Source organism: Andrographis paniculata, unplaced genomic scaffold, assembly GCF_009805555.1.
Source record: "Andrographis paniculata isolate CXL003 unplaced genomic scaffold, ASM980555v1 Contig77END, whole genome shotgun sequence".
Lineage (NCBI taxonomy): Eukaryota > Viridiplantae > Streptophyta > Magnoliopsida > Lamiales > Acanthaceae > Andrographis > Andrographis paniculata.
The window spans coordinates 3,110,802-3,123,995 of record NW_026137614.1 but is presented as its reverse complement, the minus strand read 5'-3'; the positions used below and the strand labels follow the sequence as shown (position 1 = coordinate 3,123,995).

The window sequence follows — 13,194 nt, the reverse complement described above, 5'->3', positions numbered from 1 at the left end:
TCATATTTTGAAAAAAAAATATATTTATTTTACTTTTTATTCCATAGAATATTGAAGTTATAATATTAATGTATATATTGTACTTATAATTTAACTATATATCCAAATTATACAGTTATATATTTTAAATTAGTTTAATTGACGTATATTTTTTAATATATATATATAACAAATATATAACTATAATTTAATATAAATACATGTAAATTAATTAAATCTTAAATTAATAGAAATTAACTTATAACCCGTTTGGATAGATTTGTGTATCTAAAAAACCATTGTGTAGCCGATTGCATTGACTTCTATTCAAAAATCAAAACAACTTTTAAGATTGAAAAATATTTTTCTTTTTAGAAACACATTAAGGGTGTGTTTGTTTGGGGAAAAAAAATGGGATAAATAGTAGAAGTCCACCAAAATCCTTCAAACAAACACACCATGGTACAAAGATATTTTTCGATTAAAATTATTGTTTTATCTCTCATAATAATAATAATAATAATAATTGTTGAGTCACAAAATTTGAAGTAGAGTTTGGGTCCAAAGGCCCACAAGAAGTAACTCGGTGCCCAAATATCAAGTGGATAGGTAGTCCAAAAAATGTTAATTCAGGAGAGTAGTCGGTCGGACTGTACAACAATTCAGGATGATTTTAACCATCCGTCTGAGGCGATTGAGCCTTTTAGAGTATAATCGTTACATGATTATCCCACGATCTTAGTGGCCGAATTATAACCGTTCGAACAGTTACCGAATATTAGAATAAATATTTCGATGTCGGGATCAATCGGAGGATCACGAAGAATCCAACAAATCTCCTTGAAAAAATTATTTTATAGTTTTTATTGTTTAGTTTGTCTTTATTGTAACCAATTTTAGTGCTTAGGGATCTAAAAATTCAATTATTGGACATTGTACCATCTTCTCGTATTGATGAAATATTATCCAATATTCTCGTTAAGTCTTTGATGGCTTAGATTATTGATAGTAAATTATCAACTACTACTTCTATACTTCAGCACAATTTTAGAGAAATTGTCATCAAAATATGCTATGGATGAAATGTACTTCATATGAAATGTTTTGTACATATTTTGAATATGATTGTTAAAGATAGATTAAAAATAATTAGTGGTACAATTGAAAAATTATGTAATAGTGGCATTTATTGAATTGTTTCACCTTCTAGAATTATGAAATTTGAAGAAATTGTTCATCAGTTGCATTTTAATTATTGTAGAAGGATAATTTTTTATTATAAAACTCGTTGGAACTCTACCTATTTGATGTGTTTCCACAAATTAATTGGCAAGAAAGAAATTACAATGGTGAGCAAAGTAAAGAAGAATTGAAAATTGCAATTGAAATATATAGAAAGTTAAAAATTCTTTATCACATGACATAATTGTTTTTTGAAACTCTTTATTCTACATTAAGTTCTTATTTTGTTCATAATTTAGTTGAGATTAAAGTTAATCAAGTTCGTCAAAATTATTATGATTTATTGATTGATTATCAATTTAGAACTATGTCTTCACTCCTCAGTTATTCATTACAAAGTCCATCGATTTTTCCCATAGACAATCCACAACAGTTACTACATGCACCTTTTCTTGTTAATTCTTTAAGCATACAAGGGCTTCAATGGCGTACAAAGAAAATCAGAAATGCCGCGATGCAGAACGTCGGTTAAGCGATTGACGGAATCTAGAAAAGGGGATCAAATGTTGAAGAAGAGGGCATTGTTATTAGAGGATCTAACAAACAACGCATTTGATGTATCCAATTTCTAACTGAGCTTGATTGTGGACAAAAGTCAGAAAGTGTGTCAAGAACAAACTTCACAAAGTGAGAGTAGCTTGAATTTGTTGGAGGAGAATTCAAATTTTCAATTCATTCATTCGATTTACCTACATTTATGCCCATTGAAGGTGTATGAATTTCTAGTTATTCCCTAACTCGTTTCCAATTTGATATTATTTGGACTGTCTATGTGCGTCTTTCTCTTCAAGAAATTATAATTATAAATTGATAAGCATTACTTGACTGGAGGTTTACTTTAGGGTTCGAACGGTTACTTCTTACTTGTTACTCTTACTTTAGATTATGGCTAATTTTTATTTAATTAGATTGATTAGAACTTTGGAAATATGGTGTTGCTAAAGCTTTTACAATTTGTGTTCTCTATAAAAAAAAATTTAGCAACATGTTTGAAAATAGTTATTCATCTGATAATTTTTGGTATAATTCCAATACAGTATGATTTTTACGGTGTCTTTTGATATCATGTGTCTCTATGCAGTGACTGAGCCACATAGGGGCTCGGGGGTCCCGAACCCCCTGAATCGTCGTTCCAGCCGTTCATTCGATTATATTGTTAATTAAATAGATGTTTGTCCATTCAAATTCAATCAATCCTTACCAAGTTAATATTTTTATATTGATTGAATACGTCAAAATAAATTTTTTACCATCAATTTCACTCAAAATAATAAAAATATCTAATTTTTCAACATCAATGAAACCTTTAGTCTCATCGCCGGAATAATTCTAGTTCTGCCACTGTCTTCTACATATATGAGTTCGATGTCTGATGTTGGTATGTTGGATTTGAAAAGTCTAATAACTCGCAATCTACTTATTTCTATTGATGCATTTGATCTTGATCCATCGAAGAATGTGATTGATTTGTGGCATCAAATATAAATGTTTTTTATATGATTTTCTACGATATCAAAATTGGATATATATTTGAAACTACGGATCCAAATTTTTAATATATTAAGTAGGTGGAAGACAAGTTGAATCAAATATTCTTATTTACAAAAAATGACAAGAGATATTTTGTAGTAGACTTATTAACCCTTATTGTAGTAGATTTAATTCTTCTACTTTAGAAATATTACTATGTGTTCGACAATAGTTATGGAATGAAGAACATAATAAGTTGATTTTAATATCTTTTTAATTAAGATATTTAAATCTTATGATATTGTATAACTTATAGTATTATTTATTAACTTATTATTTTAGGTGACAATTTGACTTTAGGCTGTTCAAAAACATGCTCAAAAGCATTTCACTGTGAAGAAGAAGTTGATGATGAACAATTAAGATTGTGATTATTTTTTGTTGTAGTTAATAACTTAATACATTATGATATGTTTGTTTCGAAGTTTGGATTTTAGTTTGAAATTTAAATAGTAAAAATTCGAATTTGAATATGATGTGATATAAATAGGTATTAATGTAATATTTTAAATATAATATTAAATTTCAGTATAATATAAATTGAAAAATAGATGCTGGATTTAATATTTTTGAATTTTTCTAATAAATAATAAAGTTTTTGTGAAATTTGATATAACAACACACCCTATATATTTATTTTTATTTTATTATTGTATTTTTTTGTAGTGTTTGATTTTTTTATTATTATTGCACTGCATACTACAACAAGAAGATCAATAATTTATTTCTTTCTCGCTAATAAACATAAATTCCTCAAATTTTATTTTGATATAAATTCGTCAATTTTTATTTTGATTTCAATTATATACTGTAAATAGTTATTTTAAATCTATATTGTGGAAAAATTGTAAAACATATTATTTACGTATATTCAATTATTACTTTTGTCTTTTATTTATCTTGCTAACAAAATATATCTACAAATTTGCAAAAATCGTCATTTATTTCCTCCTACTAGGGTTGTAGACGAATCAAATCAAATCGAATACTGCACTCGTTTCGTTTCAAAAAAATATTCAACTATTAAATTCAATATTTGATTTGTTCTGGATCTTAAAAATATATTCGTATTTGATTTGAAATAATTTTCACATTATTTGATTCGATTTCAATATTATACAAATATTTTATTCAATATGTGATTTTTATTTTATTTTTTTGTTTATTGAATTCGATTCGAGGTTGTTCGATTCAAACTTCTTTTAATTAATTTTTTTAAAATAATAACATTAAAAAAACTTGATAAAAAATATACATATATATATTTTTTATTTTTTTCACATTGACAAAAAAGACTCATTTTTTTAACATAATTAAAAATATCATTGTATAAGTGTAGTTTTAATCATATTATACTTATTTATGTAAAATTCAAAAGTATTACTTCCCCGTCCCAATACATAGTCTTGTTTACTATTTTTATCCGTCCCAAAACAATAGTCTTATTTTCATATCACTATAAAACTACAATTATTTTTTTCATTATTATTACACAATTGCCACTACTTTTTACACTAATACATTCACAAGGGCAAAAAAGTCTTTTACATGTACTTTTTACTCACTACTAATATAATATCAATATTCCCTATATCTCGTGCCGAACACAATCCAGAACATAATTCTGGGACAGAGGGAATATTATTATTACATTTAGTTTAGTTTATTTTTATTGGAAAATACATATATATGTGTATATTATATTTTATACTATCTATACATTTTTTTTATTATCAAATCAAATACTAAAAATGTATATTTGTGTTTAATTCATATTCAAATCGAAATGAATATTTTTATTTGAATTTGAATCATAAAACTTCGAATACAAATATCAAAATTCAAATCGAATACTGACTCGAACAAAATTATTGATTTAGTTACAACACTACCTCCTACCGTGCGTAGGAATAGCCGTCGCATGTGACCTGATGACGTAAATGACGACTTTTGCAAATGTATATAATATATTTTATCAGCGAAATAAATAAATAACAAAAAGATTTTTTTTTTTTTCAAAGTTCTCCTACATTATGGTTGAGTTTAAATTGAAATATATATTTTATGAGATTTATTTATATTTCCATTAACTAACATTCTATATCAACAAAAAAAATAATATTTTTTTCTACCAATAAATATGATTTTATTCCAAATTTATTTTGATTTTCAATTTAATATAAATTGTGACTAATTGTTTTTAATATAGTTTTGATGTGAATTTAGATTATGACATAAATTTCTTGAGATTTGATTTGTTGTTTTTATTGATTGATATTTACATCGATGAAAAGATAAATATTTTTTTCTACCGATATACATAAATTTATTCTAAATTTATTTTGAATTTTAACTTAATATAGAATGTGATAGTTGTGTTTACTTTAGATTATATTTGAATTTAGATTAAAATATAAAATTTGTGAAATTTGAGTTTGTTTGTGTGTGTTTTTTTGTTTTTTTTGTTTTTTTTTTTTGTGATTGTAAATTAAAATCAACATTATTTATTTGTACAGTTTTTAATAAAAAAAAATTATTATTTCTTACAAAGTATTAAATTAAAATATTATCTAAGCAAAAATTCAAATTAACATCTCATTTTAAATTAATTTCAACGGCAATATACATGAATTCGTTTCATATTTATTTTTTTAATTTAATATATATCATGAGTAGTTATTTTTTAATTGAACTTATGTTTGAATTTATTATTTGTATTATTTAATATTTTCATTGACAATAAATTATTATTATTTTTTGTTTTTTCTTGTTCATAGATGTGATTCTTTTTTAAAAAAAATTTATTTTTATTTAATATAAACTATTAATAGTTGTTTTCAATCTATTTTAAGTTTGAATATGGATTGAGATATAAATTTGTGAGACTTGATTTATGATTTATATTATTTAATATGTTTTGGTTGTTTTTTAATTTTATATAGTATTACCCTTTTTTTAGTTTTAAATTAAAAACATTACTATACAATTTGAATGGTTTTTAATAAAAATATAGTATTAATTTATCTCACAAAATATTATATCAAAATAATATTTAAATAAAAAATCGTTAGAATGTATCTAACACTCAATATCAACAAAAAAATATATATCATTATCATGTTTTTATTAACAAAAAATATATATTTCATCCGTCTGACTAGAAAGTATACATATTTATATTTTTGGACGTTCAATTACAAGTAAATATTTTATTAAATATCTCACTTTTTTCATAAATATCTTTACTTTACGTCACATCACATTATTACTTTTATACAAAAAGTAAGGACAAAAATGTCATTACACTACTTTTAATTAACTATTATAATTAAAATACTACTATCTCTTAAACACTGTGTCAAAAATAAATATTTACTTTATATGTGGACAAAAAAAATAGTAATTAAGACAAAAAAATATAATTAATTTTCTTTTTATAGTATTTATCAACAAAAAATATATATCACTATCATATTTTTATAAATTAATTTAAATAATAAATAATAATAAAACTTTTGGATGAAAATTATACATTACCCTTGTCATAAAAAATAGTCCGAACTTTTTGATATAAACTTTAACGTGGTGTGTATTTTTTTATTTTTTGTAATAATAAAAAAAAACAAATGATTTTTAATTAAAAATGAATATAATCATATATTTAAACAAAAAACAAAATAATAATGATTATATGTTTTGATTACGAAGGGAGTAAAAATAATATTTATTAATTTTTAAAGAAAATAATAATTAAAAAATAAAATTAAACTATTAAATAAATAAGAGATCGAAATTGACTTTTTAAAACACAGTGACTAAATTTGACAAACAAAAAAAATCAAAATTATATTTTAAAACTAAAGGGGCTAAAATGAATAACTTAGTGGCTGTTTGATTCAAGGATTTAATGAGATTTCATGGAATTTGAATTTTAAAATCCTATTAAATTCATGTTGGTTAAAAAAAAAATGGTGGAATTTAAAGTGATGAGATTTGAAAAAAGAATTTTTTTTGTAATGGGTACCTTGTTACTTTTAAATCTCATTTTTGAAATTTTAATTTTTACATTTATACCATCTTATAAAAAAATAATAGTATTATATTTATATAAAAAATTAAATAATTTTAAAATTAATTATTATTTTAATTATATATTTAATTAAATTTATATTATTTTTTATGGTACAATATTTTTTGAAATAAATTAATAAATTCATTGGTTAAAATTATTATTTATTATAAATTTTATTTGAATTATAAAATTATATGGACCACAATGAGTCGGGTTTAATCGGAACTGATATTTATTCCAAATATATTGTTAGATCCGAGACTCAAATTGGATCCGATTATACTAGATCCGATCGAGGCTATATCCGGAAAGACTTGATGGATCCGAAAAATTCATTTTTTTACAATTCATAAATTTTAATTTAAAATTACACATGTACTGGATTCAATGTATATTAAAACTTATGTATTTTATTAGAAAAATAGTATAATAAAATAATGAATACGTTAAACTCAACAAATATTTTTAATATAATTATATTATTCGAAATTATTTTTTCATATATATAGTTGATATATTATTATTATATTACCCCGAACATGACCCGAATTCACGCCTAATACTCAAATAATTGGACTCAACTTCAAATAAATAGGTCGGGTCTTTACGCAAATATATTGTCATTTGTCATCCTATAAAATTATTGATATCTTTTCAATTTATATTAATAATAAATTAGATATTTAATTTATTAAAATAAATAAAATTTATAGGAGGATAATTATGTTATTTAGAATATAAAAAATCCAAATCATTCAACTCATACGAAAAACAAACAAGATGTGAGAAATATAAATCCCACCATTTTACCAACCAAACATTGTATGAAATTCTAAATTCTAAATATAATAAATCTCATCACATATAAATTCTACTGTAAAATCTAAATCCCACCAAAAAAATCCATAAACCAAACAGTCCCTTGGTGAATAAAAATGACTAAAAATGTATTTTACCCTACAATATATATACTTGTAATTTAATTGAATTATGATAACACATCTTAAATCGGATTAATATAACTTTCTATTATTCCTGAAATTTCTAAAATTATTTTATCATTTTATTTACTTAATTAAAAAAAAAATCAAATTATAGATATTCTTAATAAATAAATAACATATTATTTAAAACTATTGTCTGCCCATTTGGTTTGATTTCCCCAAAATTAGAAATTTCCTTTTGGGGGGAAAGTTGTGAAATAAGAGGCGGGAGAAAGTGAATTCCGAATTTCGTTAACCTAAAACTTCAAAATTCCCAAGCTCACTTCTCATTGGTCGATCACACACCACGCGGATCGAGCTCAGATCCAACGGCTGGAAATCACCCAGCGCAACGCAATGAAGATCGAAGCCAGATGCCTCGATCACCACTATATAACAACACGCCAACTCGATCCCTTGAGCACCACTGAATTCGCCGTTCAAATCGGGGAGGGATTTTGAAACCCAATATTCGTTTTTTTCCATCGTCATTTCACAGTTCCGAAATCGGCATTTCATGGAGACTACAGGGAAAGTGAAGAAGGGCGCTGGAGGGAGGAAGGGCGGTGGTCCAAGGAAGAAGGCTGTTTCTCGGTCAGCTAGGGCAGGCCTGCAGTTCCCCGTCGGTAGAATCGGCCGTTACTTGAAGGTTGGACGTTATGCGCAGCGTGTCGGCACCGGCGCACCGGTTTACATGGCTGCCGTTCTCGAATACTTAGCTGCTGAGGTATTTTGCTGAATTGGATACCTTCTTCAAATCTGCGGTCATAGATTTGCGATTTTGGGTGTTTCTTCGAGTTTTCTTTGTCGATTAATTTTGCAAAATTGGGTTGCAGGTTCTGGAATTGGCTGGGAATGCGGCTCGGGACAATAAGAAGAGCAGGATTATTCCGAGGCATGTGCTGTTGGCTGTGAGGAATGACGAAGAGCTCGGGAAATTGCTCGATGGTGTGACGATTGCTCATGGTGGTGTTCTACCTAATATAAACCCGGTGCTGTTGCCAAAGAAGACTGGCGGAGATAAGGAGCCTAAATCGCCGTCGAAGGCAACTAAGTCACCAAGGAAGGCAGCTGCTGCTTAGTTTCTTGAAGTGTTCTTATGATTAGGGTTTTTTATTTCATGTAGGTATGGGTGTTCTGGAAATGGATATATTTGGATGGAAAATGGAATGTGATGTTGTATTAGCAATTATTCTGTTTTCTTGAACCCATTTTGGAAATGAATTTATCCATATATGTTGGATCTATCTTCATGCTTCAGCTACATTTACAAATTTCTTGTGTCTTTGTTATTTGTATTCTTAGTTTGTTGTAAAGTCTATATACATTTGCATTTATGATGGGGTATTTGTTGGATTGCTTGGCATTGTGATGGGATGTTGGGTGTAAAATCATTCATTCTATAATAGGCTTTCTTGATTTTTTATGGCTACTTGATGACATTTTTCTCATCATGTTACACTGCTGTATGTAGAAATGAAATATGTTTTGGCAATATATGTTTAAGAAGTTCTTCTGTTTCTGAAACTTATTTGGAGTGACGGTTTTGTTCTATGCTTTTGTGGTGACTCTCTAAGGTTTTTAAGGATGGGTTTTTATGATAAATCTTTTCAAAGCCATCAGCAAGCAAATGGTTGAAATCTATGGGTTGATATTTTTGAAATTGAAGCATTCCCTGAATTATTTACATATCGTATTTGTTGTTCTCCAGGCATGCTGTTTGTAGATGATGGGAGCCAGGAATATCATCTGCAGTTGTAATGCCGGCAGCTGATTCGAGGCAAGTAATTTGTGTCTTAACATTTGTCAAATTTAGCTCTGATTTTATTTTTTTTTTTTGCTTTTGTTTTTGTTATGCTATGCACTTGTTCAATCTAGCAGCCGTAGATGATACAATATTAGTTACGGCAATTGTTATCTTGCACGAGAATTGAAGAAAATCTATTGAACTATGCTTTGTCGCCTAGTTATGTCTTGCGATACTGGGACTGTTATGTATGACAGACAATATATTCCAGTAACAGTCAGCTACCTTATACTTACCACATATAATTAGGCTTTACGACTAAGTTACATTGTGCGGTACTGGAGCTTTTACTTGTGCCATGTGGCAGACTGTATTTTCTGCTAGCTGACCGTATCTCATATTTACCAAATTGAACTTGCAGACTAGTTATTTGTGTCGTATCATTCGGCAGACTATATATTCTGCTGCTAACTGTCTGTTTCTCATATATACCATATTGAGCTGACCTATGCGTATAAGTTATGTCGTATGTAACTGGAGTTGTCTCTTATGCCATATGGCAGATTATATATTCTTCCAAGTGTCCGTTTCTTATACTTACCATATTGACTAAGCTTTGCGGCTTAGTTACTTCATGTGCTAATGGGGCTATTACTTATGCCATATGACAGACTGTATATTCTGCTAATGGTCCGCATCTTGTATTTGCCATATTGAATTAAGCTTGCGGCTTAGTTAAATTATGTGTTCTTGGAACTAGGTTGAACTGTGGTTTCTGAATCTTGAAATGAAGTAGTGAAGAACAATTAAGCTTTACATATGTGCGCATGGATGTATTTAGAGGGCCTTGTTTTCTTTACCTCCTTTTGGTCTCGATATTGGTTTACTTGTGATGTTCCATCATAGTATTGCATCTTGTTGAAGTTTATGAGCTGCGTGTTCTGAATCTAACATTGTGTTGTGATGTTTTATAATAAGGTTTGCGACTTGTCTTGAAATGACTTGTACACCGTATTGAATCTATTAAGGTATAACTCGGGGGAAGGCCCTCCTATTTCATTACATTCTTTATGGTGCGCAGGTAGCATTAGAGCTATTTATGATCTTCCTAGTTGCAATGTTCAGATTCTAACATTGCAAGTATTTGTTACAGTTAGGTTAACTAGTACAAAGTATGTTTCATATTAATCTTTGTCGAGCAACTCACGATATTATCTGACTCCTGACACAAACCTGCAAGGGCGATGTTGCATTTGAATCATGTGTACATTTGGAAAACAGTAACAAGTGACTGCCTTCCTATTATATTTTCAAAACTTTTCTACTCCAGTCATGATCGAATTTTCAAAAGTTTGTTGCCGCCTGCTTCTTAATCTTCCTCCTAGATGTCAATTAATTTAATATCCTTGGAACATTTATAGGTAATGAATTTTTCATGTAATATCCTTACAGAACTAACATCATGTCTTTATCTGGACATCACACTGTCTGTGACCAACTTAGATTGTGTTGGTTGTAAAATGTGAATTGCCGGTCCAACGGATTTCTTGAGCGTATTTATATGTTCCATAACCTGCAAATATACATACAGCGTTCGATTAGTAGTGCATTGATTTAGAGTTAATATGTAAATCATTGAAGGGACTGGGAGGAGTAGTAATATGTCCCTTACGTATTTTCATCCCAACATTTGGCGTCAGGTTCAGTAAGCATCTGTAAAAATTTATGTTGTATTGTTGCTTTCTTGGCTTTGCTAAGAAATATTTTAGGCCATAACTTTATTTTTATCAGTTGGGATGATCCAGATGGGAGATATGCAAGAAAGGAGACACTAAATAGTGTGTTAAAGTCCCACTCGACTCGACAAAAAGACTGAAGGATTGAAGAACATGAATTCAATTACTCATCGCGCTGCAAGGTACATAAAACTCGAAACATAAACCTGAGGGATTCCCTGTTTCTGTTAACAGACAACCTCTACATAAACGACATGAACACCAGAATAAATAGCATGAAGGATGTTTTAGTCATGGTGTAATGTTTGTCCTAGTCGTAATGCAGGGCAATATGGTTCGAAGGAGATGGGATGTGTTGGGCACGGCACCATTCTGATTATTCTAGTAACTACCTAACCGGAGGGAGGAAGAAGCACAATGGGGAGGATATGGAGATCGAAGGTAAAGTATTTGATGGAAATTTGTGGGGAATGAATACAAGGTGTAATCTATAATCTATACAAGGTGTGTATTTCATTATTTCATCATTCATTCATTCATTAATTCATGGTTCATATGAATTGAGTGCACAACTTCTTCATGTTGCGGACATTTAGAAATCAAGAAAAGTACATAAAAATATAAAGATTTGTTTTTCAATTCGATCAGAATGAGGGGTCGCTAAGTTAGGTATTTTTAGATGTTAGTCCCCGAAAGAATACATCAAGTATATGCCAAAACTCTAGTATGCGGCTCAATAAACTGTATAGATAGCCTGAAATTTTTTTTGTACAATATTTTTCTGATTCTAACTTGAGCTTTACAACACATCACTTTAGAGCTAGTGCATGCTTTTGTTGTAGTTTTCTTGTAGAGAATAAATGACTCATTCGGTTATCATGCTACATAAGTCTTTTTTGGATTCAGATAAATGGGATTCTTGCTTTGGGTAAACAAACATGTTTTATTTTATGCATAATCCTTAAATACTTAAAGAAGAATACAATCAATTTTTTGTATACTGATTTTTTAATATTAATTATTATATTAATATGTAGTATAAATTAAGAAAAAATACAAAAATATTTCTATTAGTGTTTTATAATATAAAGATATTTGTGGTGTAAATTATATAAATATAAGAATATTTTTAATACCTTACAACGTTATAAAGAGCTTCAAGACATTATAGCCATCCTGGGGTTGGACGAATTATCCGAAGAGGATCGTTTAACCGTAGCAAGAGCGCGAAAAATTGAGCGTTTCTTATCACAACCCTTTTTTGTAGCCGAAGTATTTACCTCCGGGGGAATATGTTGGTCTAGCAGAAACCATTAGAGGGTTTCAATTGATCCTTTCCGGAGAATTAGATGGTCTTCCTGAACAGGCCTTTAAACAGAATAACGGAAAATATAAACGGTACTATTCCTATTAGACTTTCAAAATTTATTTATTTCCTAAAGGGGAATGATTACGGTGCTGATTTGGAAAATCAGCAATTATATACAACACAAGTTGCTTGTAATAAAAGATATGTACTGTTTGTTCATAACTATGGCGTGTATTGTATGAGAGTATGTTATCTGCTAAAATAATATAATGTTGTTAATTCATATGATGTATGTGGTGTATTAAATTCAAGCATGTTGGGTATTAAAATACAAAAAAAAAAAACTATTAATGAAGTAAAATTATTGAGGACGGTGACTGGGACAATCGAAAAGGTTGATAAAGAAGAGTTAGAAGAACTTTTTGGGAGAGGCTTTCGATAATATATACAACTTAGAACACACTTAATGTTGTCCATGACCTAAGATGTGTTTGGTCAAAACTGTAGAAAAAAAAAAAAAAAAGGAAAATATACTTTTTGTTCTACCAATGCCATTAAAAAAATAAATTGAATACTTATCATAAAAAATTAAACAT

General features: G+C 28.2%; 1 protein-coding gene across 1 annotated transcript; it reads left to right on the top strand.

Annotated features, from left to right (window-relative positions):
• Nucleotides 1-8,228: 8,228 nt before the first annotated feature.
• LOC127266698 (histone H2A-like) lies at nucleotides 8,229-9,153 on the top strand. The gene is made up of 2 exons (XM_051297050.1): nucleotides 8,229-8,533; nucleotides 8,643-9,153. The coding sequence occupies exons 1-2, from the start codon at nucleotides 8,324-8,326 to the stop codon at nucleotides 8,886-8,888; spliced, it is 456 nt and encodes a 151-aa protein (XP_051153007.1). The 5' UTR covers nucleotides 8,229-8,323; the 3' UTR covers nucleotides 8,889-9,153.
• The last annotated feature ends 4,041 nt before the right edge of the window (nucleotides 9,154-13,194 follow it).